This window comes from Botrytis porri, assembly GCF_014898465.1.
Source record: "Botrytis porri strain MUCL 3234 chromosome Unknown BPOR_010, whole genome shotgun sequence".
NCBI lineage: Eukaryota > Fungi > Ascomycota > Leotiomycetes > Helotiales > Sclerotiniaceae > Botrytis > Botrytis porri.
The window spans coordinates 1,807,777-1,833,699 of NW_024066084.1; the positions used below are offsets into that span (position 1 = coordinate 1,807,777).

Consider the following 25,923-nt stretch of genomic DNA (forward strand, 5'->3'; position numbering starts at 1 on the left):
AGCTTTATTAGTACTGTCTTGAGTTACTTTTAATATCATTCGAAATCTACATTCATTTTTATATTATATAGTTTTTAAACTCCGAAAATTGATAAGATTTAAATTCTCAGCTTGAATTAAATTATAGATTTTGAAATTATTAATAGATTTCAGCTTTTCAAAATAATAGGTTATATATTAGCTAGAGCAAAGCAAGTCTCATAAGCACTTTTAATAGTAAATTTAATAATCTAATATTCTTTACTCACTTTTTACTTTTGATTCAAATAGGAATGATTAGACGCACTATTAAATTCCAAAAATCAAATCATTTTAATGATTTTAATAAATTCAATAAACTTAAGAAATCCAAGAACTTCAAGAAATCTAATTAATTTGTTCAATTCATTCAATTCTTGAAATAAATATTAATCTAGATCTCTTTCCCAAACCTCTTCTTAAAATCTCCTAAAACCTTTTCAAAATCGTATTTCCAACATCTCTAATAACTAATCTAATGAGCCTTTTAATTATCCAGCTATATCTGAAGTCTGGTATCACAGTTCAATTGCTTTGGGCTCAGGTTTTAAAAGTTCCGATCATTTAATGGGCAAATCATCATATATATTGAAGTGAATCGACATGATTGAGAGAGAGAAAACTTTGCAAGTCAAGTTCTCTGAGTATACCGAGTTTTCATTATTTTCCACGAAGTATGACAAATCTTAGTGGTACGATCAATGTCCACCGTCGTGGTAAGACAGTATCTGCAGAAAAAGTACCCCTCAAACGCTCCGTCGCCGACTTAAGAAAACTCAACTATCTGAATCCAAGTGAGGTCAGGCAGACTGCGAGTAACCATGTTGCCGCGCCTTTGATGTCTAATATGCACAGCCCAATCTTGTCCATCCTGGCTGCCGCGTAATGTGAAGCAAGAGAAAAACAACCCCTTAAAGCCAAGCAATATCGAGACTATCCAATTGTCAACATCTCGGTTCTGTTCGCATCACATTAGGGTTAAATAGCAACAGCGATGACGCAGTGCTTACCGACAACAATTGACCACAATCACTCCTCATTCTCGACTCCTAGTTCAGCGGCAGATTGATCATCACTTTCTGTCTTGACCCGCTTCGATTGATTTTTGGAAGGTGTTTCCTCATCATCATCATTTTCTGGGCCCTCCTCAATAGAAGCAGCCTTGGACTTGCGTTTCTTGGCCGAGGTGGCAGTAGGGGTGGTGCTGGCGGAAGCAGAGGGGGCGCCGGTGCGAGATTCTTTTCTGATCTTTTGGAAATGTTGTCTTTCATTAATTGGTCAGTCTTCTAGCAAAATTCGTTTGAGGAGGGCAGTAGTAGAGACAACTTTGTTGCGATTCAAGTAAGTCAACTATTATGCCGGTGGAGATATATGGGAGTGATGATTTCAGATGGAACTTCTTTGACTGGTGGTAGACCATTCGAATCAAAGCAAGAATTAGATTCTTTGATATAAGTCAAGTACCACCCATAGACGGTGGATAATTATGATATGGAACAAATTTCTTTACGTACCGGCAAGCCTCTTTGGTAAAAGAATAGCCTTTTTTCTGAAGCCTCTCGGAAATCGTGGGCCATTCAATAGCCTTGAGATTATTTCCTTCGATGATAGCCAACAACAAATCCTTGTCAGCCCTATGATCCCACTGAGAAGGCATGATGGATGAATGAATGAACGAATGAATGCAAGATCGGAAGTTGTTCTTGTTCTTGTTGCCGCTGCTTGGGTTTGCAGATGGATGAAGTTGTAGATTTGGGAAGAAGATAGGTGGAGGATAGAGACAAGACTGAGAGAGATTTTAGAGAGATAAATCATAAGAATGGTGAATCTCCAAACAAATGACATGATTTCTAACAGTGAGTGAATTAAGAATATATCATAAGTTAGGTAGGTAGGGACTCAGAGGGCAACTGTATGCAAGGCCTTGTATTGTAATAGATTCCCCTGAAAGAGTTTTTAGAATGTACCTTATAACTTTAATATTTTGAATCTCAACTCTATCATACATTCAACTATAGGTCACAATTCAACAGCCTTTGATCTTCTTCATATCTATAGGGCGCGCAGCTCAATCTTCACATTCTTTTGTCTACCAAGCTGGGTAGTACTCATGCAACCATCCGATATTGAGTGAAGTAAAGCAAATTTAGAGTGGAAGCAGGGCAGTGAATTAATGCAAATAACCACAACATCTTCAACCATGATTTACAAGTAGCATTATCCAAAGGGAATGAATACAATATTATCTAACATCCCAAAGAGTGTTTGTCCCCATGTCATGCGTGTCACGGGTATTGTTTCTATCATCAAACAATTACTTGGCCATCCTTACGACATCCCTACTTGTTCTGTTCATTCAAGGTACCTTGGCATACGGAAAAAGAAAAGGGAAGTCATCTCATCATTTCCTTGTTTGACAAGTCTTTCAAGCCCTGGGGTTGTATTCATATATCTACCGAAAAGGGGCTCGAGCGATGGTTGTTATCACCGTGCCACATATTAGCAGCTTGAGTACCTTTCTGATATCTTCAACTTCCTTTCAGATCATTGACTGAATACATCCAGCCTTACCATAAGCAATCTTTGTGTGTAGTTCAATAGAATCCCAAATGTTCTTTCACTTCCCTTTCAATAAAACCAGCTTGGAGAATGCACAACTCACCACTGAATTCTACGCACGATTGGTGCATCAGGATGCATATTTCTACAACCCCCCCTCACAAATCCTCACATCCTCCTTTCCAAATATTCACATCACCGTTCTTGCTGCCCTCCAATTTTTGTGCTTCTTCGCCTTGAAAAGAAAGACCCCAAAACGCCAGTTGCGCTCTAATGCATCAGCGAGGAAAGCATCCATACCCATCTATTTACACTGCAAGGCTTCCTAGTCACCCAGTCTATCTTCACTATATCCCCCTTTAGATACCCTGACGACACTCGAAGTTACGTATTTTACGACGCGGTCATCAAAGTGTGAGAGCGAAGCAAACAATGACCAATGACGGAGCTATCAATCGCTTGCTATATGCAATACTCAGTCAAAAATGTCTCAAAGATGTATGAAATTCTCATTGAACGAAATAACTCGTTGTGAGTGAAATACTGACAAGGATTGCACAGATTGATTGGAATAAAGTAGCACATGATCCTATTCTTTCTCAAGAAATTACAAACGGTCACGCTGCTCGAATGCGCTACTCTAGGTTCAAGAAACAAATGGACAATGCAACATCGTTGCCCGTCAATTCCAAGAAGACTGCTACTCCTCGACGTTCCAGGGTCGAGAAGAAAAAATCCACCAAGCGAGAGCCCAAACTCAAAATCCAGAGGGATATTCTCGATAGCGCAAACCTCCCCTTTCACTTGAAGTATGATTCTCAGAACGCTCACACGCCCCTCTCCATTAACATAAGTGACATGGAGACGAATTATAGCAACTCGTTCCCCATACTAGATGTCGCCAAGCGTGAGCCCGCCACACCCATCACTCCCCAGTCAAGGATGAAGACCGAGTCCGACTTCTATATTTCTCTCTCCACTCCAGCAGAGTCCTCCCGTCTCGCAACCCCTTCCTCAATGAACTCACCCACGTCTCCAAGCAGTCCCAAGTTCCCTCCGCCTGGTGTTGTTAGTTTCAACAGTTCCATGAGCAGCACGGCAAGTCTTGATAATCGTATGACGAACACTTCATTCTTTGGTCCGCCTCTTCACAGACAAGCTGGATACAAGGAGTCCTTCGGGACTGCGTATCGAGACGAGGAGCAGAGACATTACTTTGATCCTTGGGCTCAAAGTACCAGTGGGTTTGATGCCACCAGTATCGAGGACATGCATGGCACGTTGTTCAAGAGGGAAGAAAACTACGATGACGGTTCTTATGAATTCTTCTCGAAGTAGAGTTTCACTGAAAATTGGGAACCAGGGGGTCAAATAACTTGCTCAGCTTCACCGTGTAATACTTGCTTGCCGATTTGAATCAAAGTCTTTTATTCTGGGGATTTTGTCAATTTATGCAAATGGACAATTTTCCTCTGATGAATACTCCTATCCGCGGATAAAGCCTAGAATATGAAGATAATACATGTTTGGCTAATCATGCTGTCCCAGAAGTGCAAAATCTCCCTCTTCATAGGTTTGTCAATAACGTAACAAATTTAACAATAGTACAAAGTTCTCAAACGATACATCCTAGACTGTATCATTCATTAATGCAGAAATGAACTCAAGTCATCTTCTTTTACTAATCATGCAATAAGTCAGCTTTTCATTGCTTTCATCATCTTTCACCTCTTCCTTCACTTTGACGTATGGTTCATCCAGTTCCTCATAATTGCAGCTGGGCTTGTAAATTCTCCGATTTTTGAGACTGGCTGGAAAACAGTGGCTGGCCGTCTTTGTGTCGATATTGACGAGACCTTTGGGACGGAACTCATTTCGGCGGCGGGTCTCAGGTAGCCGGTAACCAAGTGTCCGTGGAAAATTGGGGCTCGCGGCACATCCATTGAATCTCATATTGCTAACACTTTCTCTATATATTGGCGTTGTTGTTCTAAAGGGAGCACAAGAACGGCTGCCAGCCTGAGATATCGGTACCATTGTAGCCTTGCTTCCACAAAGCGAGTGCATTGTTGGTATATGGTCGATCAACCCAGAATCATGTTCCAACTTCAACAAAGAAGGACTCTTCATGAGCTCTAAAATAGTGGAGCATGACTGCGAACTGCCGCTTCCTGATCGTTTAGCATTTGTAACGTCAGACATAGGCTGTGATTTTCCTCTTTCATTTCGTGTAACGAGACTCGTCCCCAATTGACAATCTTTACCCTCATCCTTAACTACCGGTGCACCCGCGGACTTTTGTATGGGATACCTGCTGCTCTTTCCAATGAAAGAAAAGAAATACTTTGGATGGAAAGAGGCATTCAAGTTCCCCGACCTGCTCCCTGAGTAAGACTGTATGTAATGTGCCGACATGCAGATATACTCCTCGTGGCCAAATTGCTTAGATATACGTTCCCACGAGTAACCGAGATGACGCGCCCTACCGAGTCTCCTTCTGTCTGACTCAGTCCACATTATACGGCGAGATTCATTCTCATCTTCATCGATCCCGTTCCTCTCTAAGAAATTCTTATATGCCGCAGAAGCTGTCCTCGCATTAGTACCAAATGCCTGACCAATTCTTCCCCATGTCCACAAGATACTCGATTTGCGCATCTTAAGCATATGATGCATCATTTCTTCAACTCTAGATAGAGTCTGATGACGATGACCAGAAAGCTTTTCGGCCCTGTAAAATAGTGACGCCGAACTATGGGGATCGGCCCAGAATTTCTTCTCGTATCTGGCGAGAAATTGAGCCCATGATTCTGAAACTTCTTCATTCCGCCATTCTCTGAAATTGGAAAGGTATGCATCCTCCTGAGAAGAAAACTTTTGTCTCCTGCCACGCGAAGTTGGCATTCTGGATGTGACGGAGTCTGAGCAACGAGTAATATATAGATTATTTTATCAGCAGAATCGTCGCCGCGAGGGATGTATTTCTTCCGCTAGGATCTAATCATCAAGATGAAGATTTCTAAAAGCCATCCTGTCTGTTAGCCATGAATGTTGATGTCTCTGCGATTTGTCAAGAAGGTTCATGCTTCATAATGCGCCCACCAATACTTTTGGGTCAGCGCCAGCAGCAAACTTACAATAACAACGTATGTCTTCCAAAAACTTAAGTGTTGCCCGTCTTCCACGAAACAGTACTTCAATGGTATTTTGTGGTAGAGGCGTATCGATAATTGTGCTATTGATGGTTTCCAACAAGAAAAGAAGTCCACTTAGTACATAAAAGTAGAATTATGTTGCATCGAATAACTGAAGCATCATGTGTCCCAAGAAGGATAAGGAAGAATAGGTTTTAGCACATTATCACATTGATTTTTTTAAAGAAGGAGCGCAGACGCATTCAAAATAACCTGCTCGAAGTGTAGCCTCAAATATGGCAGGAAGAGGGGGTTCGATAGATACTTGCACAGTTTCATTTATGCCTACCATAATGGGAACTGAAAACCATGAAAGCTGGAAGGACGCTGTGGATGGTAATAACCTCGAGGTGTTTTGTGTCCACTATGAAAAGCTCTCCTATGTTCCAGTCCTGAGCTTGGAGAAAAGTGCGATTTGACGCTAGGCAATGTATTATTTGACACACAAATGAAAGGTCTCTGAATAACGCTGGTGGACGTTGGTCACTTAAACAATTTCCAGTGCCTGCTGACTACAATACAGATTGCTTCACAGAGTCCCATACCTACTAGTATCATCAGAATGCAAATTTTCTTTAACGCAAAGATCTAAATAGCATAAGATTTCCTCCTTCCCATACAATACTATGTGCCAAACCTCCGAACGCCAGAGAGGTTACCCGCCTTTAAACGCCACTACCATCATGATATACCTGATTTTACTCCACTACTTATTGGCATCTTTTCCATCCAGCCTCCGTCCTATACTGTCGCCCTTGGCTTGAGGCTCTGGAGCTGGCTCGCTTTTGGCCTCCACCTTCTTGCCGGTCTTCAGTGATTGTCCTTGCCCCGAGAAATAGGGCTGCTTTGCATCTGCATTCTCTTTGTCCTTATCTGCTTGGGTTTTGACTGGCTTGACTTCGTAACCGAAAAAAAGTTTGTTGGGTGGTAATCGAAGAGGTTGAGGACCATTCGTTCTTCGAACCGAGACAGCAGGAGTGTTCGTGCTAACTCCAGCGACAGGAGTTGACGCAGTAGGTGTGGGGGTCTTTGTGCCCTTCTTAGCGCTCAGTTTGTGACCTCCAGATACAAAATTGGATGAGGCCGCTTTTGCGCCTTGTGCGATAGAATTAGACGTTGGTGCAATGGCGTCGTAGTTGATGGCCTGTGCCATAGTTCCTTGACTGTGAAGCATGCCACCTGCAGGCAAGCCGCCGATTGCACTTCTCGGTGTGCTGGTTCCGCTACCATTGCCTCTGACAGGAGTTGGCTCGACATAGCCTAACGGAGCTGCGAAGTCGACCTCAACATCCGTTTCGAGCATGCTAACCCCCATTTTGTCAGTTACCGGTTTGACCTCCAACACCGCAACATCGTAGATAGTATCATTGTAGTGGAAGCTAAAGATATCTCCTTTAGTAACCGTAGAAAAGTCACGAAACGCCTTTTCGAGTACGGCCTTTGGGTTGGAGATGTCGAGAAAATTGACGGATTGAGGTTGGAGTTTGATAAGGGAGGCAGGGGGAAGATCGGTCGATTTGATTTGGATGAGATCTCCAGTTTCAACTCCCAGGGTTTGCATCATCTGGAGTTAGGTGGTTAGATTGAAAAACACACTTCTTTCGATGAGACAGAAAGGGTACGTACCCAGTGTGGAAGATAAACCTTTCCTTCATCCGCAATAAATTCCAGTACACCAGCGTGTGTTAACTTTTGTCCATCGGGATGTTGACTGTTGATGAGCTCGAAAAGCATAGGGTACGTAATGTGTAATCGAGTAAGCTTTTCCAGAGCAGATGGTGGCATAATAATCTTCCCTCCATAATTAAGGTTTTCTCGTTCAGGACCGGGTATCATGACAGTTGGATAGCATCGGTAGTATTCATCGAAACGTTTGGGAGGGCCTCGCATTCCGCGCTGCTGCAACATTTGATACATGGCAGCTGGGTCATCTCCTTCATAAAAGCCCGAGTACGACTATTAATTTCATCAGTATGTGACGGGACATATTGCCTGCGGACCATTTCACATACCATTTTCTTTGAATAAGTAAGATCTGGATCTTGGTATGATGGGTAAAAATCTGTATCGTAAATAACCGAAAGCCTTGAGAATGTTGGTCGAGAAGTAAAGTGCAGATATTCTTGTAAAATTTATTCGCAATTAAATTGTTAGTATGGCCTTTGTAAGTAGATGCAATTTTCGGAGATTGTTGGTGTAGTAGTTAATAAGCTGTAGAAGCTCAAAAGGCTGTCAAGAGATGACGCAGGAACCAGCTCTCTCTCTCGGTTGCTTTAAATGGCGGGGACTTTTAACTCCGAAACCTTAAAGCTTCAAATGTTCCCCAATCCTTGCAAAGAAAGTACTCACTATTGATTTTAGATCACCTATTCATGTTCAAAAATCTCGAAGCTTCTCAATTCAAAGGGATAGCCAATCATCCATAAATTATGTCTTCCAGATACGCAGCTGCACGACCGAAACGTGCTGGTGAAGAATTTGCCCGTTCACATCGGAATGAAGATGAGGATGGCCCTTCAAAGAAACCTAAGTTCGACTTAAGAAACCCATCTGCTTTGGTAGCTGACGAACCGGAGGAAGACGTAGTTTTGGATGCAGATGTTATCGGCAGTCGAGGAACTGGTACCAAAAGAGGAGCGGTTAATATCGATGGTTACGATTCTGATTCTGATAATGAGGGTTTCGACGCGCGTGCAGACGCAAGAGCCAAAGGAAAGAAGGGCGAGGTAAACCTGGCGGAAGCGCTAGATGGATATAGCAAGGAGAAACCTGGTGCAGCAAATGGGAAGACAGATTTGGAGGAAGACGCGGACATGTTTGCAGACTTGGAGGATGAATTTGCGGACGGTGACGAGGACGAGAGTGAATTGAAGGCTCGAAAAAGGGGGAAAGAAGTACAATTCTTGAAGGAAGATGAGATCGAAGGTCAGGTTTTAGGCAGCAAGAGTGGAGGTCATGTATCTGGGAATTTTGCATTGGATCCAAAAGGAAAGTTATCAACGCATGCCATGGACGACCAAGAGAGCAGTGATGACGAAGAAGATGCCGTGTTGGCCGCGCAAGAAGAAGACGTGGACGAGGAAGTTGGCGCCGGCGGATTGAAGAGGAATGCCCCTAAGGTCGATGCCTTCAATATGAAGGCTGAACAGGAAGAGGGCAAATTTGATGCGAACGGCAATTTTGTACGAAATGCAGCGGATCGAGATGCAGTGCACGACACTTGGCTGGAAGGAATTAGCAAGAAGGATATGAAGAAAGCTGCAGAAGCACACGAAAAAAGAGAGGAGGAACGACGGCAAAAAAGGCTCGAGGATGATGCTATGTTACTCTCGGATATTTTACGCACATTAATACTACGACTGGACAAAGCCGAGACAGTTCTCGAAGCACTGGCAAGGCTTGGAAAGAGCCAAGTGAAGATCAAGAAAATACCGAAATGGAAATTAAAGAAGCAAATCCACAAGGATGATTCTATGGATGTGGTTGCTGAGAAGAGTGAAGACCCAGAACAGACCAGGATACGAGATGCCATAAACGCTATTACAGGCGCTGCTGATCAATTGCTCATAAGTGGCCAAACGGATGTTTATGAGCAGGAGAGAGAGATGCTTATACGACAATACCGGAGAGAGACGGGCGAAGATTGGGAAGAGCCACCCGAAGAAGTAGCTATGAATGAAGAGAATGGCCCAGCGCCCACCAAAATGTGGGAATATAGATGGACAGATGGTCGGGACGGGGCTGCCAAACAAGGTCCTTTTGATGGCCCGACTATGGTAGCATGGCAAGATGCGGGCTACTTTGGAGAGGGAGTCGAGTTCAAAAGAGTAGGGGAGGGTAATTGGAGTGGAGTTGCGGATTTTGTATGATTATGACATGATACCCGGGATACAAAGAATTAATGGGCGTAGTAAGTTTGTTGTTACATGGCGAAGTTGGCTTATTTTGCTGCGATAGCGCAAAGACATTACATCGTTCTTGATTGATCACATGAGTTATGACATCTCCATGACATTCACATACCATAGGATTAGTGTATTGCACTATATCTCAGCTAAAGGAAATTTGCCCAGTCCATTACATCTCCGTTATTGCGCCCACTTTTAGTCAGCCCTAATATACAACATAAAGTTCAACTATATGCTTTCCTTGCCATAGCAAATAGGAACAACCAACGCCAAATGATCATACCTAGAACCCTTCAAGCCCTTCGTCATTCATGAAAGTTCCATTGCATCGCCATGACCATTGGTCACTGACAAATTCACACTTCCCTCCTCCCCAATGAGACGTTTTTCAAAGTCTGTAACAAATTTGACGCTACGTGCAGAGTCAAAGAAGAGAGTGAAGCTCCGTTGAACATCTTCGATACCAATTTGCTTGGCCTTTCGCTTGGCACAAATAAGTTGTGATGTGGTAATGAGGTTGCTGGCATATCTGATACCAGTTTCTTGTCCGATTTTAGTAAGTAAAGCCAGTGCATCGGGGGAAACATCGACTTCCTCCTCCTGTGCACGAATGGAGAGGATCTGCTGAATCTCTTCCTTGGCGTATGGATGAGTGCTAACAATGACGACCCGATCCAAGAAATCAAGAGGTAATCCATGGGGACTTTTATAATTGGTGCCTCGAATTCTAGAATTTCCGCGGTTGCTTGCCATTATGACGATTGGTGCGAGCTCATCTTCCAACGCGCGATTGATATACGAAAAGCATTCGATATCCAGCATGTGGACTTCATCGATGAAAAGAACGCCAGGCACGATTTCGGCTTTTCCTTCTTCTTTCCATTCTGCAACCTTTGTGTTGATCTGATCTCGAACCTCGCTTCTGATTTCTCCAGTATCTCCGGAAAAGAGAGCTAAGAAACCTTGCGTTCTCGAATTGATGACATCGATCTCGTGTAAACTCACAGTGTGGACAACCTCTTTGCGCTTTTGCAGCTCTCCGTCAGGGCACTGCAAGAACTTTGTATCTACACCCATTGCATCGTAGTCTCTTGATTTCGCGTACGATCGCCCCAGCTTGGTAATTTTGCCCGAGGATTTGTCAATTGAAATAATATCACCCGCCATGACGCGCTCCTTTGTCATGGAATCGATCATCTTGCTTCCCATGTCGTATATCGTCTCCATGTCTGTGGTTTTGATAGTTAGTTTCCCCTGCTTCGTACCACCCGTTACACTCCTGTCGGTCTGGATCTCAACGACCTCTCCTTCAATCATTTCACTCTCCTCCTTTATGCGCACGCCGATCGATTTTCGGAAGGCTTGAGTAAGGGCTTCAGTTTTTGACATTTCCAGGGAGAAGATTTCTGAAGAAGCTAACATGGTAAATGGTACATCCGAGCCCAGAGATTGTGCCATTCCCATTGCTATTGCCGTCTTTCCAGTACTGACAGACACGTATTAATATCGATTTTCATGACGAACTCTACGATCACAAACCTCGGAGGACCTGCAATCAAAACTGCTCGACCTGCTATCTTCCCTTCCTTGACCATTTGTAAAATGACGGCAGCAGCTTTACGCGCCTTTTCCTGACCTACCAGTCCCTGGGAGGATGCGCGGGGTTCAAGACTATCTGGGTCAACACCTAAACCGCGAATATGAGAATGAGCGGCGATTAAATTGAGCCCGCGCAACTCTTTGCTCTCCGAGACGGTTTGAATTGACTAGAACTTTGTGAGTTTTCATACAGAATCAACTTGGAATGCATTAATCTTACCGCAGCCATGGTGGAGAATTTGCGATTTGAAAGAAATGAATAGGTAGAGGAAAAAGGAATAGTTGTTGATGTGATAAGTTATGATGAAATGCGTGAGGTGGAAGAGAGAAGTTAGTTGAGTTAAGTTAGTTAGTTTGTTCTTTTCTCTTATCTAGTAGATAAAAAAAAATTAGTGTAGGTTTAGGTGTCTGACGAGTGCCGTGGCGCGTTTCTTAAAGCGTTGTCAAGCGTTATCAAGCACTATTGTTATATTTAGATTTAGATAACGTGGTTCATCAGCATGTGGGCCACTTCGAAGATATACTAAAATCAAGGTTTTCTAGATATTTATATCTTAATAATTAATCATTATTTTTAAAAGATTTTTTTTGAAAAACAATAATAAAGATGAAATATTTATTATATTTAAGTTTATTCCTAAATAATCTATTTTAGCTTGAAATTATTATACTTTATATTATAAAAACTCTTTTCCTTTTACAACTTTAAGAGTGACTGAAAGTTTGAAAAAAGAATTAGATTTTTGAAATAATTGAAAAATCAGATTTTATATAAGAGGTTTTTAGAAAATTCTATTAGTTAATAAAGAAAGTAAACGATTACCTATAGACGAATTTTATATATAAAATAAAGTAACTTATATTATTATTAATAAGCTATAAAATAAATAATCAGCTGATAGATACTAGTAGCTAGAGAGGTTAATAATTATTTCAAGCTCGAGTCTCTACTATGAATTCTATTATATAAAAAAGACTTTAATATAAGTATAAAATGAGTATCTTAGTTAATATTACCTATACACCTGCTATATACCGGTAGTACTACTTTGTAAATTATAGGTGAGTAGTAAGCCATCACGCTTAACCAATGAAAACACAGAGGTGAATATATCCAATCGATGTGGAATTCTAGTAAAGAGACAATTCTGATTACCTAGACGAGCTAGTACCACCAGTAGGCAGCTCGTACTAAGTCATTTCAACTCTTAGCTTCACCTTTAAATATGTACTATCCCTGCTAGCGTGAAGACAGAATTCCCTATTAATTTATAATTTATCTAAAAGCGTGTTTACTTTACTTAGATTTAAGAAAGCTCTTACATCTGATTTTCATCTATTTATTCACCTGTATTAATCATCTTTCCTCATACTCTCCTTTTCTCCCCTCTCCTCCCCTCTCCTGTCCTGTCCTCCCCTTTCCTTACCTTACCCTAAACCTTCATTCAAGTCGCCGGGCTGTTTGTTCATTCAAGAATACATACCTAGTATTGCCCACAGGTTTTTTCGAATAGGTCTGAAATGAGAAGGGACTTTTTTTTGATACTAATATCAAACAAGCTCTTTCAACCTCACTCGAAGTAAAAGTAATTTCTAACCACAACCCACAACTAACTTACTTACACTTCATAACCTACAACCTCTCAACCTCTCAACCTTCCACCATCTTCTCAAACTCCACGCTGACGAGGGTAATTTTTGACTTCAATTTACAAGTCTTCCAGTTTTACAGCGCAAGTTTTCTTACCAAGTGTCATCTCGGAGGATTTATCAATGCTGGTATTCTGCTTAGAAAATTCGCTTTCTTGCTCTTTCAATTTAATCTGTGGAAAGTCAGTCTCGCTTTTCAACCTCTTCAATTGAAAATTGATATTGAGTTTCAAGGTTTCATTATCGAGAAGCAAGGCAAAGAAGTACTCTCCTGTCTTCACCAACTATGTCAAGCCGCAAACACTCAGAGGATAGACCTCCTCTACGAGGACCAGCAGGTTCTTATCGTGGTGATAGGCATAGGCCGGCTAAAAATAATGGTACCAGAGACAGGCAGGTTAATGAAGAGGGACATGAAAATCGTAGATTGGATGGAGCTCGCGAGAACAACGACAGCGGCACCAAGAGAAATGGGGAGAGAGCAGATCGAGGGAGTCGCTCTTCTGAGCAGACCAGCTCGATAAACACGCAACTTCCTAAGTCTGATAATCGCTCTCCAACAACAACAAGACCAACGACTGACATTGAATCAGCATCAAAAGGCAAGTACAGTTAATCGTTATCTTTTCAAAACTATTTCAAATTAGATTGAATTGAAAGCCACGGAAAGTCCGAACGTTCACACTAGCTCAAATATTGACAATCCCTGTGAGGAGGGAGGACACTACCGTTCTGTTGAATAATCTTCCGTCATTTTCTTTGTGAAAGTAGCAATAGTTTGTCTTATTTTGAGAGGATGGGGCAGGATGAGTCATTAAAAATATTGTGGTTTTCGCACTTGAGTCTCCATTCTGTTTGACAGAATCAAATTATGCAATCTAGACTAACGAATCATAGGGAGCAATCATCGTGCAGAGGGAAATTCGAATTCCACTGCACATTTTATGCCATCGAGACCGAATGTTACTACGGAAAAATCTGCCGATCCTCTCATCAACTTTTCTAAACATGTTGTCACAGAATCATCTCAGTTAGAATCTCTTATTGATGCGTTGATGCAATTCGCCGACCAAGCGGACTCTAGGAGTGTGTTAAATCAAGTACGAAACTCGGCCGAAGAGAGTTTGAAACAGCAAGTTGAGGAAATACAGAGGATGAGTCCCATCATGCAGAGCTTCCCTACGCACATGGATGTCCAAAATAAACGCAAAGCTGAGGCAGAAGATGTCCTTACGAAAACCAACGAAGAGCTTGAGAAGGCCAAGAAATTGCAGAAAGATGCAGCTCAAATTATTGCCTCTCGCCTGGTTATCAAACCCCCGTCTTCCTTCGCAGATGACTCGATGTACCTCCAAGAACGTTGTCGGAAATTGGAAGAGAAGGTGAAGGACCTTGAAAAAACGATGACTGCCATGGACCAGAAAGATAAACTCTCAGATATCAACGATCGCTTTCAAGAAAGTCAAGCCGAAAACCGCAAGGTTGTTACCGAGATCAAGAGAAGCGAGGCACACCTTGCAGAAATGATTGAAACCAGCGAAGCCAAGACAAAACGCGAACACCAGAATCTGTCTGACCAACTTACAAAGCTTGACCAGCGGCATCAAGCTACCCGTAGCGAATTTGCTTCACTCGGTCCCCGCTTGGAAAGCCATGAAAATTCCTTGAAAAAATATAACACGTGGATCAACGCATCAGAAGAAAAGATGAAAACGCTCCAGCAGGAGACGGGCAAACAATCCACTATCTTGAAAGCGAAGAGTGATGATATTGATCTCCTTAAAAATAAAGTCACATCCCTCGCAAAGGCATCAGAAATTGACAAGGTTTCCTTGGATGGTTTTAAGTCGTTGAGCCTGGAAAAAATTGGTCAACTAAAGAACGACATAACAAAATTTAGTGAACTCCAGACTGCTCAAAGGGACGTCGCCGAAAAACTTGGAACTTACGAACAGGAACTAAACGCCACGAAAGACGCTCATAAGATCATTCTTAAAAGTCTTGGAACTACTGTAGAGGAATTGAACTTCCTGAAGGACAAGATTGATCGGTTGGAACAGATTCCTCAAGCGCCGTCCACTGCTATATCTCAGGCTCCCTCTAAAATAGCAAGTGGATCAAGCGCAACAATGATTGGGGTGATGCAAACTAGAATTCGTAATGCTCAAGAAGACATTAGGGTTCTGGAGGAAAGAATTGACAAGATCGAAAGCTCTCTTGGATCCCCTAGCCGTGCTACGCCCCAGGAAGATGCGAAAAGTAATGAGCAATTGAAAAGCACTCTGGAAAATTATGAATCTAGGCTGAATGAGTTGGAGAACTCTCTCAAAGAAGTGGATTCTCTCAGCATGAATAAGCCAGTTACGAGAATCTCGCCATTTTCCACAGCAGCGCAGGATATGGCGGATGTCAAGAAAGCTTTTGAACTTCACAAAGAGCAGCGGGAACAAATGGACCAAGTTTTGATTAGGCGCGTCGAGGAGCTCGACAAACAAGTAAAATCTATTCAACGCAATGATATCACTATCAATGAACAGGTTGCAAAAATTCAGTTTCGTATGGATGTATTCGTGCAAGACCTGAATCGTATTGCTAATCGAGTCACTGAAACGAACAATGACCAAAATGCGAATACTATAGCATTGAGGCACCTGCATAGTCGATTCAACAATATATCCACAGATGATCTAGCGAAGAATATGCTACATCAGTTGGAAGTAATTTATCCCGATGTCGGAAATGCAGAAAGAACTTTCTCGGAATTAAGGAAGCAACATTCCAGCCATACCACCCAACTGGAGAGGCTGAAGAGTCAAGTAGTGGCCCTCCAAGACCAATCTGTTCGCAAGCAAAGCCCAACAAATGCAGGCAATGGAGCTACGCAGTCTTTACGCCAAGAAGTGGACTCGCTGACTAAAGGTCAGATTAAGCTCGGAACAACTGTTAAGAAGCTTGATGAAGCTACCACAAGCACTCAAGCTGGGTTAACCACACTCGAACAGTCTTATACAACCTTGAATCTCAAGATTCAAGATCTTAATGGAAAGATCGAGACTCAGCAGAGGAGTTTAACCGAATGGAGTGCGGACCTCATTGAAGCAGTCGGAGACCTGCAAGCTGGCCTAGAATATCTTCAAAAGAGTACTAGCAACGATACCACAGGGCCTGCAGGTGATACTCCTGCGCCTGCCCAGGCTACTCTGCCCCGAGCTCAACAATCTTCGGCCCAAGAAGCGGTGATGAATGGCAAGAAAAGGAAGATGTGACAGGGGCAGAACCCTCAAGACCCGAGAGTTTGACCAATGGCCACACACGGAGCCCTTTGAGAAAGAAAGCTAAAAGAGTCGAGGATGGTGAGGACCTTGAGCAATTGAACCAGAGACCCAACAAAAAATGAAATACAGTTTGCAACTTTACAAAGAACATAAGTTAGTTTTACGAAGCCCACGAGGTCTTGGGTGTAGAAATCAGCGTGCTTAGCGTTTTCCGCTACTCGAATGCGCAAATGAACATGATAAGCTGCAGTCGCTGTAGTCTAAGACTAAGTCTAACTTTGCTTCTCTCTTTTGAAGCAACCTCGGGATAGTTATTACACGCAACTGAAAACGAAGCTAGAGATTAAGAGTGGACTTTATTCAGGGTTTAATATGATTAACATGTATATAAAAAAGCGAATTAGATTTAAAGAATACTAATGAATATAATAAGTTAGTTCCTACTTACGATATTACGAATACGTATATTATTCATTTAATATATAATTCTAATACTCACTTATTTACTTACTTTAATAATCTAGAATTAAAGTTATAGTATTATTAAGAGATAACTTTAATAAGCTTATAATTAGATTCTTACTAGAGTAAAGTCTACATACTTATAAAAACTAACTTTTTATTATAAGTAATGAAGACGAGGAATATAAAATAAGTCAGGAAGAGTTTTTTTTCGAAATAACTCTTTAATTTATATTATATTTAAATTAAGAAATCATTCTATACTCTCTTCTATAATTACTAAATTAATATTTATTTAAATTGAATAATTATTATTATTAGTATAAGAGAGAAGATATATTATATTTATTTAGAATATTCAAAATAATTAATATTATTATTATTAAAGGTTTACCTTCTTAATAATCTTATCGCTTGTAAGAACTAAAGCTATATATATATTAAAAATAAGAAACTCTTACTTAATAAGACTCGATTCAAGCGATCTAATTGATTTGACTTCCTTAATATTATAATATAGTATAATAATCAAAATAGAAACTATCTTTTTCAATAAAACTATCTTAAGTAAATTGAATGAAAACTAACAAAATAGATAATTATATAGATTAAGATAAGAGCTTTTCAATAATCTATTTTATTTATAATAATAACTTCAAATATAGAGCTTATATAAAGGATTGAAGTTTATATAGTATTTTTAAGACTTTTATAATACTAATATAAATATTATATATATATATATATTATTTATTACTTTTTCTAATTATATAAGCCTTTTATAATACTATTAATATTCTATTATAAATAAACTAAGTCTCAATAAGCTTATATTTATATTATATTATTAATCTAGATTATATAACATTGATAATATAATTTATTATTATTATTATTAATTTAAAAGAAGATCAATCAACTTCGTCTATAAGCTTTTAATTCAATTACTATTCAAAATTATATTTTTAGAATACTTTCTTCAAACTTAAATTTACACCCTATTAACGTAAGGAGTCCGAGGGCTCGTAGGCTCCTAATATCAAATAATTACATCAAATAAATTAATAAAAAAGATTTCCTAAAGATTTCTATAATAATTTAAATCTTTCAATACTCAGTAATCTTATAGAAAAGTTTTGTGTACAAAAAAAAAGAGTTTTGAATATAAAAAAATAAAGAAGGAAGATCTCTCTAAAAAGCCTTACTTGTTTTAAAAAATATCTTTAACAAAATTATTAATATATTAAAATGAAACTTTTCTATAATACTTATAATTATTCTATATAAAAAACGATATTCTTTAAATTTTAATATGATACAATTCATATATAAAAAGGCAATCCTAAATTATAATAGAAATAATAATATATTAATATCAATTATATTCTCTTATTATTACGGATCGGCCTCAATCGTAACTACAATCGCTCATATACGCATGCATGTATATACACGATTATATATATATAACTAGTATATAGGTGTGCTTTATAAGCACTTTACTCTCGATTCTATAGTTGTAAATTCTAAGAATAAATTGTATTCTACTTTCACAGTTTTTTTTTTAATAAAGTGTTATATTATTTACAATTCATTATATAATTGTATGGCTATTTGATAATTAATTAAATAATACCTTATAATTTAATACCTTCTTAAATGAATTATACCAATTCGATATTATTTATAAGAAGAAGATTTATTCCGAATAATCTTTAATAAAGATATTCCCCTAAACATACTGAGTTACAAGTATCACTATCATATCCTCTATATTATCTAATTCGGGCCGCGATTTCTTCGCCCTGAAAAACTTATATTGCTTATTTGTCAATCGAATCCCTACATTCGACAACAATTAATTTCAATAGAGTAATAATAATAGTCCTTATAGTTCTAATATAAATACAAATAGATATAGAAAAAGCAAAGAATATGAAAATAACTCTTCAATTAAGACATTAACTCTTGAGGGTAGTAAACCCATATCTACTTTTCCAGATTAAGAAGAGTAAGCATTAATAATAAAAGAATTATAAAACGAAATTACAAAACTCAAAAATAAATTACTATAATATAATCCTGATATTACTTACTCATTTCAATCTTCAAAACAATAATAATAACATTATATAGATTCTTTTACAAATCACAAAGTCTAAACTTCTAATATTCCTATCGATTCTATTAAAAGAGTATCTTTTATTATTAAAAAAAAAAGAATAAGAAAACCCTACATTTACAAAGTTATTCTTTACAATAATCTCTTTCAAATATTAATAGTAGATCCTACTTGTTATTAATTACAATTCCTTATAACTCATAAATTCATTAAACACTCTACTTTTATTTTAATATTATTCTTATAAAAAGATTATATATTTCAAAGTCCATTAATCTCTTATTAAAACTTAAAAATAATATAGAGTTAAAAGTAAGCCTCTAATAGCTATTAATTACTAAGCGACTAGAATTATACATATTATCACTCGTTTCGAAAGTATAATAACAATTTTATATAATAGATCAAATAAAAGAAGAAATATAAGAACATATATTCACATTATACACTCAAGTACCCCGCTTGATAGAATAGCAATTGATTGATTAGTTCGTAGTCATTTATAAGAACCCAACTAAAGCCAATCATATATAAATTGAATATAAATACTAAATAATATATAATATAAAAACTTTTTAATATAATACTATAAGTTCAGATTATTAGTTATACAAACGGAAATCATCACTTAAAAAACGCTTCTTTACAATCTAAAAAGAAAAATATTTGATTTCCTTTAATAAGCTATTAATCTTTATATTAGGAAATATTACATTACTAAGAATCTAATTAAAAAGCTTACAAAAATCAATAAACTTGAAATTATAATTTAAGAATGTAATTGTTATAAAACAATTAAAAAAATATTTTTTAAAAAGCTATTTAATAATATTAATTCGTCAATTATTCCTAGAAGTACTTCCTACTTATTAAATAATTCGAATCTATTTATTCAATCTCAAACTTAATATCCCTCTCACATTTTTATTAACTATACAAAAACTTTTAAGCCAAATAACACTCCATCCCTAAAAAACAGCTTCAATTATAATACTATTACCCCAATATTAATAGTAAATCGCAATTTTATACTACATATAAATAATATAAGCGCTTTAGCCGAAATCCAAGAGATCAAAGATAACGAAAAGTTTTATAATATAAAAAAGAATACCAAGGAGGATATGAACCTAGAAATATAAATGGAAGTTGTCAAATTCATTTGTAATACTGAAAACTAATATTTAAATCAAAGTGTTTAGATTGAAGTTCTTATTTAAATGTAATCCGGGATATAAGATTTCTTGATTTGATAAAATTAATGAAAAATGATTTTATAAATCTATTTTATATACTTTTGAAGAATGGATATTTATATAAAGCTCAATCTCTTATAGATTCCAAAGTGAATGGTTATACTTTTATTGATAAGACATTCCTTATAGTATTATTTCTTATGTTTAAACCCTGCATTTTGCTATTTAATATTATTATTAAAATCAAAAGCTATAATGATGTAAGAGGCAAAGCTATTATTTATTATATATATCTTAATTTTATAATTGACATTTGACAATAGTTATACACATCATTTCTTATTACCGATTTGGGTTTATACAATATGATCCTAAATCATATGTGATTAGCAGAAGCTTAAGTTAAACTAGATTGTTTTAATTAATGTTTTGATTAGTTTATGGAGTATCCTTTTATTATTTTCTTATCAAAAAATATACCTTTAATTAAGGATTGTCTTTAAGCTTTTAAAATCAATTGTTTAAGATAACAAAACGTTGATAATTAGAATGTTTAATTAGACAAGATATATTATCAACTAGATAACGATTGATAAAATCTAATAGCAATTATATTAAAGATATTTATTATCCTTTTTCAAAATACTAGGGAAATATTTTTATTGTCTACCAAAGCTTAAGTTCTAATGAATCTGAAAAAGAAACCTATTTTCCTTAAAATCCCTATCCAAATTATATATAAATCACTACCTTTCCATATCTCCGATATATTCAACATCTATATACTTAAATCGATATAATTTCAACTCATCTATAAGAAGAACAAGAATTATAAGATCTTTACAATTATATATATAAAGATTAACAATATCATCTTAATTTATAAATCTAATTAAAACAATAATTATCGAATCTTAATTATAATTACCTTTTTAAACAATTTCAAATTAAAAATAATCACTATTCTCAATTATATCATTATAAACATTAAAACGAAATTATTAATTCCCAAAACTTACCAACAATATTACTAAACGTTTTTCAAATATAACTCTAATATTCTACCCCCCTCTTGATTATATAATGTTACGACGGCATCCAATATACCGCGTCACATGGTCAGGAAGTCACGTGATGGACCTAGAGGATCTAGGGGATCGAAGAATAAACATCTAGATCCATAGGATCCAGAGGATCCAGATAAGACAGAACTGTAGGTTCTGCAGAGCAGGAAGGTCTATATAAGAGAACAGATTTCATTACAATGTAGAGCTTCGTGCTCAAGAACAATCATTAGTTTCATTACTATAGTTACGAGAATTGCAACCAGTTACAACCTTATTGAATTCCTACTTGAAGTCTAGTCTAAACCACCTCGAGAGATCTCTAGACACTTCCACGTGACCCTAGAGGCAGCTCCCGTAACACTTTGAGCACCCTTTCTGCTTCAAGTACCGATTCAATACCAACCGCCAGTATGGCAGCCAACAGTTCTTCCAGAAGCCAACAGGCCCCAGCAAGCAACTTCGACGATGTCGAAATGACTGATGCTCCCAAGGAGATCACCATCAACGAAACACTCAAGATTGCCTTACCAGACAAGTATCAAGGAAGTCGACAGGAACTCGACACCTTCCTATTACAACTCGAAATCTATTTTAGATTCAACCAAGACAAGTTCACCGAAAAGGAATCTAAGAGTATTTGGGCCGTGTCATACCTCAGAGGCGAGGCAGGCAAATGGATTCAGCCATACCTGCGCGACTATTTCGAGCATGACGACCAGGATCGCGTGCAACCCACTCGAACAATCTTCAACAGTTTTGAAGGATTTAAGACAGAGATTCGTAGAATCTTCGGGAACTCCAATGAGCTAGAGGTAGCGGAAGATAAGATCTTCAACCTCAAGCAGACAGGATCAGCATTGAAGTATGCTACGGAATTTCGAAGATATGCTGGAACAACCAAGTGGGACGAAACCGCCATTATGAGTCACTATCGTAAAGGACTCAAACCAGAAGTCAGACTGGAGTTAGAAAGATCTGCCGAGAGTGTAGACTTGAACGACCTAATCCAGGACTCCATCGAATCAGATGATCGTCTTTACCGATATCGACAAAGTCAAAGATCATACAAACCCCAGGGAAATCAAAAGCAAGAGCGTTACCGCAAGAATGAGGGAAGACCACGTTACAATCCACAGAGATATGGAGACCCTATGGAACTCGACGCTACGCACCACAAAGGTGGGAATGATGATCCGGAAAAGAAACGAAGAATGGAAAACCGCTTTTAAAACAAGATACGGGCTATACGAATATCAAGTTATGCCATTCGGGCTAACGAACGCACCAGCTACTTTCATGAGACTTATGAACAATGTGCTGTCGCAATACTTGGACACCTGTTGTATATGCTACTTGGACGACATTCTAGTATACTCAAACAACGAGGTCCAACACATCAAAGATGTCAGCAACATTCTTGAAAGTTTAGCCAAAGCCGATTTGCTATGTAAACCAAGCAAATGTGAATTCCATGTTACGGAAACGGAGTTCCTAGGATTCACCGTATCAAGCCAAGGGCTCAAGATGAGCAAAGATAAGGTCAAGGCAGTGCTTGAATGGAAGCAGCCAAATACAGTTAAAGAATTACAGTCCTTTCTAGGATTTGTCAACTTTTACCGAAGGTTTATTAGAGGATATTCAGGGATTACAACATCCTTAACCAACCTAACCAAGAAGGATCAAGGAAGTTTCGAATGGACCACCAAGGCGCAGGAGTCATTCGATACACTCAAACAAGCAGTAGCGAAAGAGCCAATACTGTTAACCTTCGACCCTGAGAAGCCAATCATAGTGGAAACGGATTCCTCAGATTTCGCTATAGGCGCAGTTTTGAGCCAACCAGGCCAGAATGAGAAATGACAACCAATCGCATTCTACTCTCGAAAACTATCACCAGCCGAATTGAATTACGAAATATACGACAAAGAATTACTGGCAATAGTCGATGCATTTAGAGAATGGCGAGTTTATTTGGAAGGATCGAAATACCCAGTACAAGTGTACACAGATCATAAGAACTTGGTTTACTTCACCACAACGAAGCAGTTAAACAGACGACAGGTCAGATGGTCGGAGACCATGGCCAATTACAATTTCAAGATTTCATATGTTAAAGGATCAGAAAACGCTAGAGCCGACGCTCTTAGCCGAAAACCAGAATATCAAGAAAATAATTCGTACGAATCGTACGCTATATTCAAGAAAGAAGGCGAATCACTGGTTTACAATGCACCACAGCTTGCAGCTACTCATATATTGGAAGACAACCATCTCAGAAACCAAATCCAATCACATTACGACAAGGATGCTACAGCTATACGCATACGCAAGGCAATAGAACCAGGATTCACAATAGAAAACGAAACCATATACTTTCATGGGAAAGTATACATTCCGAGTCAAATGACCAAGGAATTTGTGACGGAACAACATGGGTTGCCGGCACACGGACATCAAGGAATTGCAAGGACGTTTGCAAGAATCCGGGAAATCAGTTACTTCCCACGAATGAGAACGATAGTTGAAGAAGTTGTTGGAAGTTGCGACACCTGCATACGAAATAAGTCATCACGACATGCTCCGTATGGTCAGCTCCAGACCCCAGACATGCCTTCTCAGCCATGGAAGTCCATTACATGGGACTTTGTGGTCAAACTACCACTCTCGAAAGACCCTACTACAGGAGTTGAGTACGACGCAATACTCAACGTAGTAGACAGATTGACAAAATTTGCATACATGATACCATTCAAAGAAACATGGACTGCTGAGCAACTAGCATATGTATTCTTTAGGGTCATAGTAAGCATACATGGAGTACCAGATGAGATAATCTCGGACAGAGACAAGCTCTTTACCTCGAAATTCTGGACTACCTTATTAGCACTAATGGGTGTTAAAAGAAAGCTATCAACAGCCTTTCACCCACAAACCGATGGTCAGACAGAGAGGACCAATCAGACAATGGAAGCATATCTTAGATGCTACATAAATTATCGACAGGACAATTGGGTAGAGCTATTACCTATGGCACAATTCGCATATAACACATCGGAAACGGAAACCACAAAGATTACACCAGCACGCGCGAACTTTGGGTTTAATCCTAAAGCATACCAAACACCGATACCACAGGAAGTTAATGCCGAATCAGCAATAATACAAGTCGAACAATTAAAGGATTTACAAGAGCAGCTTGCTCTTGATCTAAGATTCATATCTTCCAGAACAGCAGCGTACTACAATACGAAACGTAGTATGGAACCTACGCTTAAAGAGGGGGATAAAGTTTACTTGCTACGACGAAACATTGAAACCAAAAGACCAAGCAATAAACTCGACCACAGGAAACTAGGACCATTCAAGATTGATAAAGTAATAGGAACGGTTAACTATCGATTGAAATTACCAGACACAATGAATATTCACCCAGTATTCCACATATCCTTGCTCGAACCAGCACCACCAGGAGCGCCGAATGCGCCATTAACGGAAATCGAACCAGTCAACCCGAACGCCGTATACGATGTCGAAACAATACTAGATTGTAAATACGTCAGAGGCACGATCAAATATTTGATCAAATGGTTAGATTATCCACATACCGAAAATTCATGGGAACCAAGAACAAACCTCAACTGCCCTGAGAAGTTGGAGGCGTTCCACCAGCAATACCCGGATTTGCCCAGAAAGAAGGAGAATCCATCGAGGCAAGAAGCGAAGGGTCCAAAGAAGTATCGAAAGCAAAAGGATCGTCGCCAGAGGCAACAGTAGAGTCGGAAGCCTTTTCCTTCTCAGCACGTTCGGATTCCAGCCGTTCTTGCTCCTCAGCTTCTTCTAGCTCATCCATAGTTTTCAAACCACGACGAATTAGCTCGCTACCTCGAGCCTGAAGAAACTTACGCTGTTTTCGCAAACGCGCAAGGCGAGAGGCCGTGGCCGCCATAAGAGAAGCAGCCTTCTCTTCTTCCTCATCCAACCTTTCTTGCTCACGTATCAAACTGCGAAGATCGGCTGCGGATGGACCAGAAATATCACATTTCGCACCCCTGCGAACACATTCACTACAACGAGAAGAATTTTCCTTAAGAACAACACATGTGCGAGAGTGCGTTTCGCAATAAGTACAAGATGGCATAATATCACCTTGGAGCTCGATTAATAAAGCGAGTTCGAGACGTTCTTTATATTTCTTTGATCTTATAGGTGGCATAGTAAGAAAGGAAAGATGGCACCTAAGTTAAGTGTATTAAGGGAAACCGCTGACTATATAACGCTTGGGACAAGCGCTAAGCTAAGAAGGGGATAGTGTTACGACGGCATCCAATATACCGCGTCACATGGTCAGGAAGTCACGTGATGGACCTAGAGGATCTAGGGGATCGAAGAATAAACATCTAGATCCATAGGATCCAGAGGATCCAGATAAGACAGAACTGTAGGTTCTGCAGAGCAGGAAGGTCTATATAAGAGAACAGATTTCATTACAATGTAGAGCTTCGTGCTCAAGAACAATCATTAGTTTCATTACTATAGTTACGAGAATTGCAACCAGTTACAACCTTATTGAATTCCTACTTGAAGTCTAGTCTAAACCACCTCGAGAGATCTCTAGACACTTCCACGTGACCCTAGAGGCAGCTCCCGTAACATATAATTATAAAATCATTTTTAAAGAAGAAGGTAAAAAAGCCTTTAAACATAATTCTTTATATAAGATATTGTTTAAATAATTTAAAATTATTAAAAAATACATTACCAAGAATTTTACTAAAGGATTTATAAAATTCAACCAAGTACCCTTCACTATACCAATTCTTTTCATAAAAAAGCCAAATAGAAGCTTAAGATTCTATATAAACTTTCAATTATT

The 25,923-nt window shown here is 38.7% G+C and overlaps 7 protein-coding genes across 7 annotated transcripts; 3 read left to right on the plus strand and 4 right to left on the minus strand.

The window, feature by feature from the left end:
* Positions 1 to 1,047: 1,047 nt before the first annotated feature.
* On the minus strand, positions 1,048 to 1,675 carry EAF01_007938 (uncharacterized protein; the record flags this gene model as incomplete). The annotated part of the gene is made up of 2 exons (XM_038916194.1): positions 1,048 to 1,282; positions 1,533 to 1,675. The coding sequence occupies 2 exons, from the start codon at positions 1,673 to 1,675 to the stop codon at positions 1,048 to 1,050; spliced, it is 378 nt and encodes a 125-aa protein (XP_038768665.1).
* Positions 1,676 to 3,009: 1,334 nt separating this feature from the next.
* Positions 3,010 to 3,915, plus strand: EAF01_007939 (uncharacterized protein; the record flags this gene model as incomplete). Its single annotated transcript, XM_038916195.1, has 2 exons — positions 3,010 to 3,075; positions 3,139 to 3,915. The coding sequence occupies 2 exons, from the start codon at positions 3,010 to 3,012 to the stop codon at positions 3,913 to 3,915; spliced, it is 843 nt and encodes a 280-aa protein (XP_038768666.1).
* A 330-nt stretch (positions 3,916 to 4,245) lies between these two features.
* EAF01_007940 (uncharacterized protein) lies at positions 4,246 to 5,481 on the minus strand (the record flags this gene model as incomplete). Its single annotated transcript, XM_038916196.1, has 1 exon — positions 4,246 to 5,481. The coding sequence occupies one exon, from the start codon at positions 5,479 to 5,481 to the stop codon at positions 4,246 to 4,248; it is 1,236 nt and encodes a 411-aa protein (XP_038768667.1).
* A 996-nt stretch (positions 5,482 to 6,477) lies between these two features.
* On the minus strand, positions 6,478 to 7,786 carry EAF01_007941 (uncharacterized protein; the record flags this gene model as incomplete). Its single annotated transcript, XM_038916197.1, has 3 exons — positions 6,478 to 7,335; positions 7,398 to 7,727; positions 7,784 to 7,786. The coding sequence occupies 3 exons, from the start codon at positions 7,784 to 7,786 to the stop codon at positions 6,478 to 6,480; spliced, it is 1,191 nt and encodes a 396-aa protein (XP_038768668.1).
* A 414-nt stretch (positions 7,787 to 8,200) lies between these two features.
* Positions 8,201 to 9,640, plus strand: EAF01_007942 (uncharacterized protein; the record flags this gene model as incomplete). Its single annotated transcript, XM_038916198.1, has 1 exon — positions 8,201 to 9,640. One exon carries the CDS (start codon positions 8,201 to 8,203, stop codon positions 9,638 to 9,640), a length of 1,440 nt encoding a protein of 479 aa, XP_038768669.1.
* Positions 9,641 to 9,784: 144 nt separating this feature from the next.
* Positions 9,785 to 11,689, minus strand: EAF01_007943 (uncharacterized protein). Its single transcript, XM_038916199.1, has 3 exons — positions 11,499 to 11,689; positions 11,219 to 11,445; positions 9,785 to 11,165 (listed from the first exon to the last, which is right to left on the minus strand). The coding sequence occupies exons 1-3, from the start codon at positions 11,505 to 11,507 to the stop codon at positions 9,989 to 9,991; spliced, it is 1,413 nt and encodes a 470-aa protein (XP_038768670.1). The 5' UTR covers positions 11,508 to 11,689; the 3' UTR covers positions 9,785 to 9,988.
* A 1,525-nt stretch (positions 11,690 to 13,214) lies between these two features.
* EAF01_007944 (uncharacterized protein) lies at positions 13,215 to 16,325 on the plus strand (the record flags this gene model as incomplete). The annotated part of the gene is made up of 3 exons (XM_038916200.1): positions 13,215 to 13,534; positions 13,830 to 16,099; positions 16,123 to 16,325. 3 exons carry the CDS (start codon positions 13,215 to 13,217, stop codon positions 16,323 to 16,325), a joined length of 2,793 nt encoding a protein of 930 aa, XP_038768671.1.
* Positions 16,326 to 25,923: the final 9,598 nt, after the last annotated feature.

Bases quoted from the DNA above. Each gene is read 5' to 3' on its own strand.
- EAF01_007943 (XM_038916199.1), bottom strand. The intron at 11,166-11,218 runs GTTTGTGATCGT...CGTGTCTGTCAG, and splicing joins TTGATTGCAGGTCCTCCGAG to TACTGGAAAGACGGCAATAG.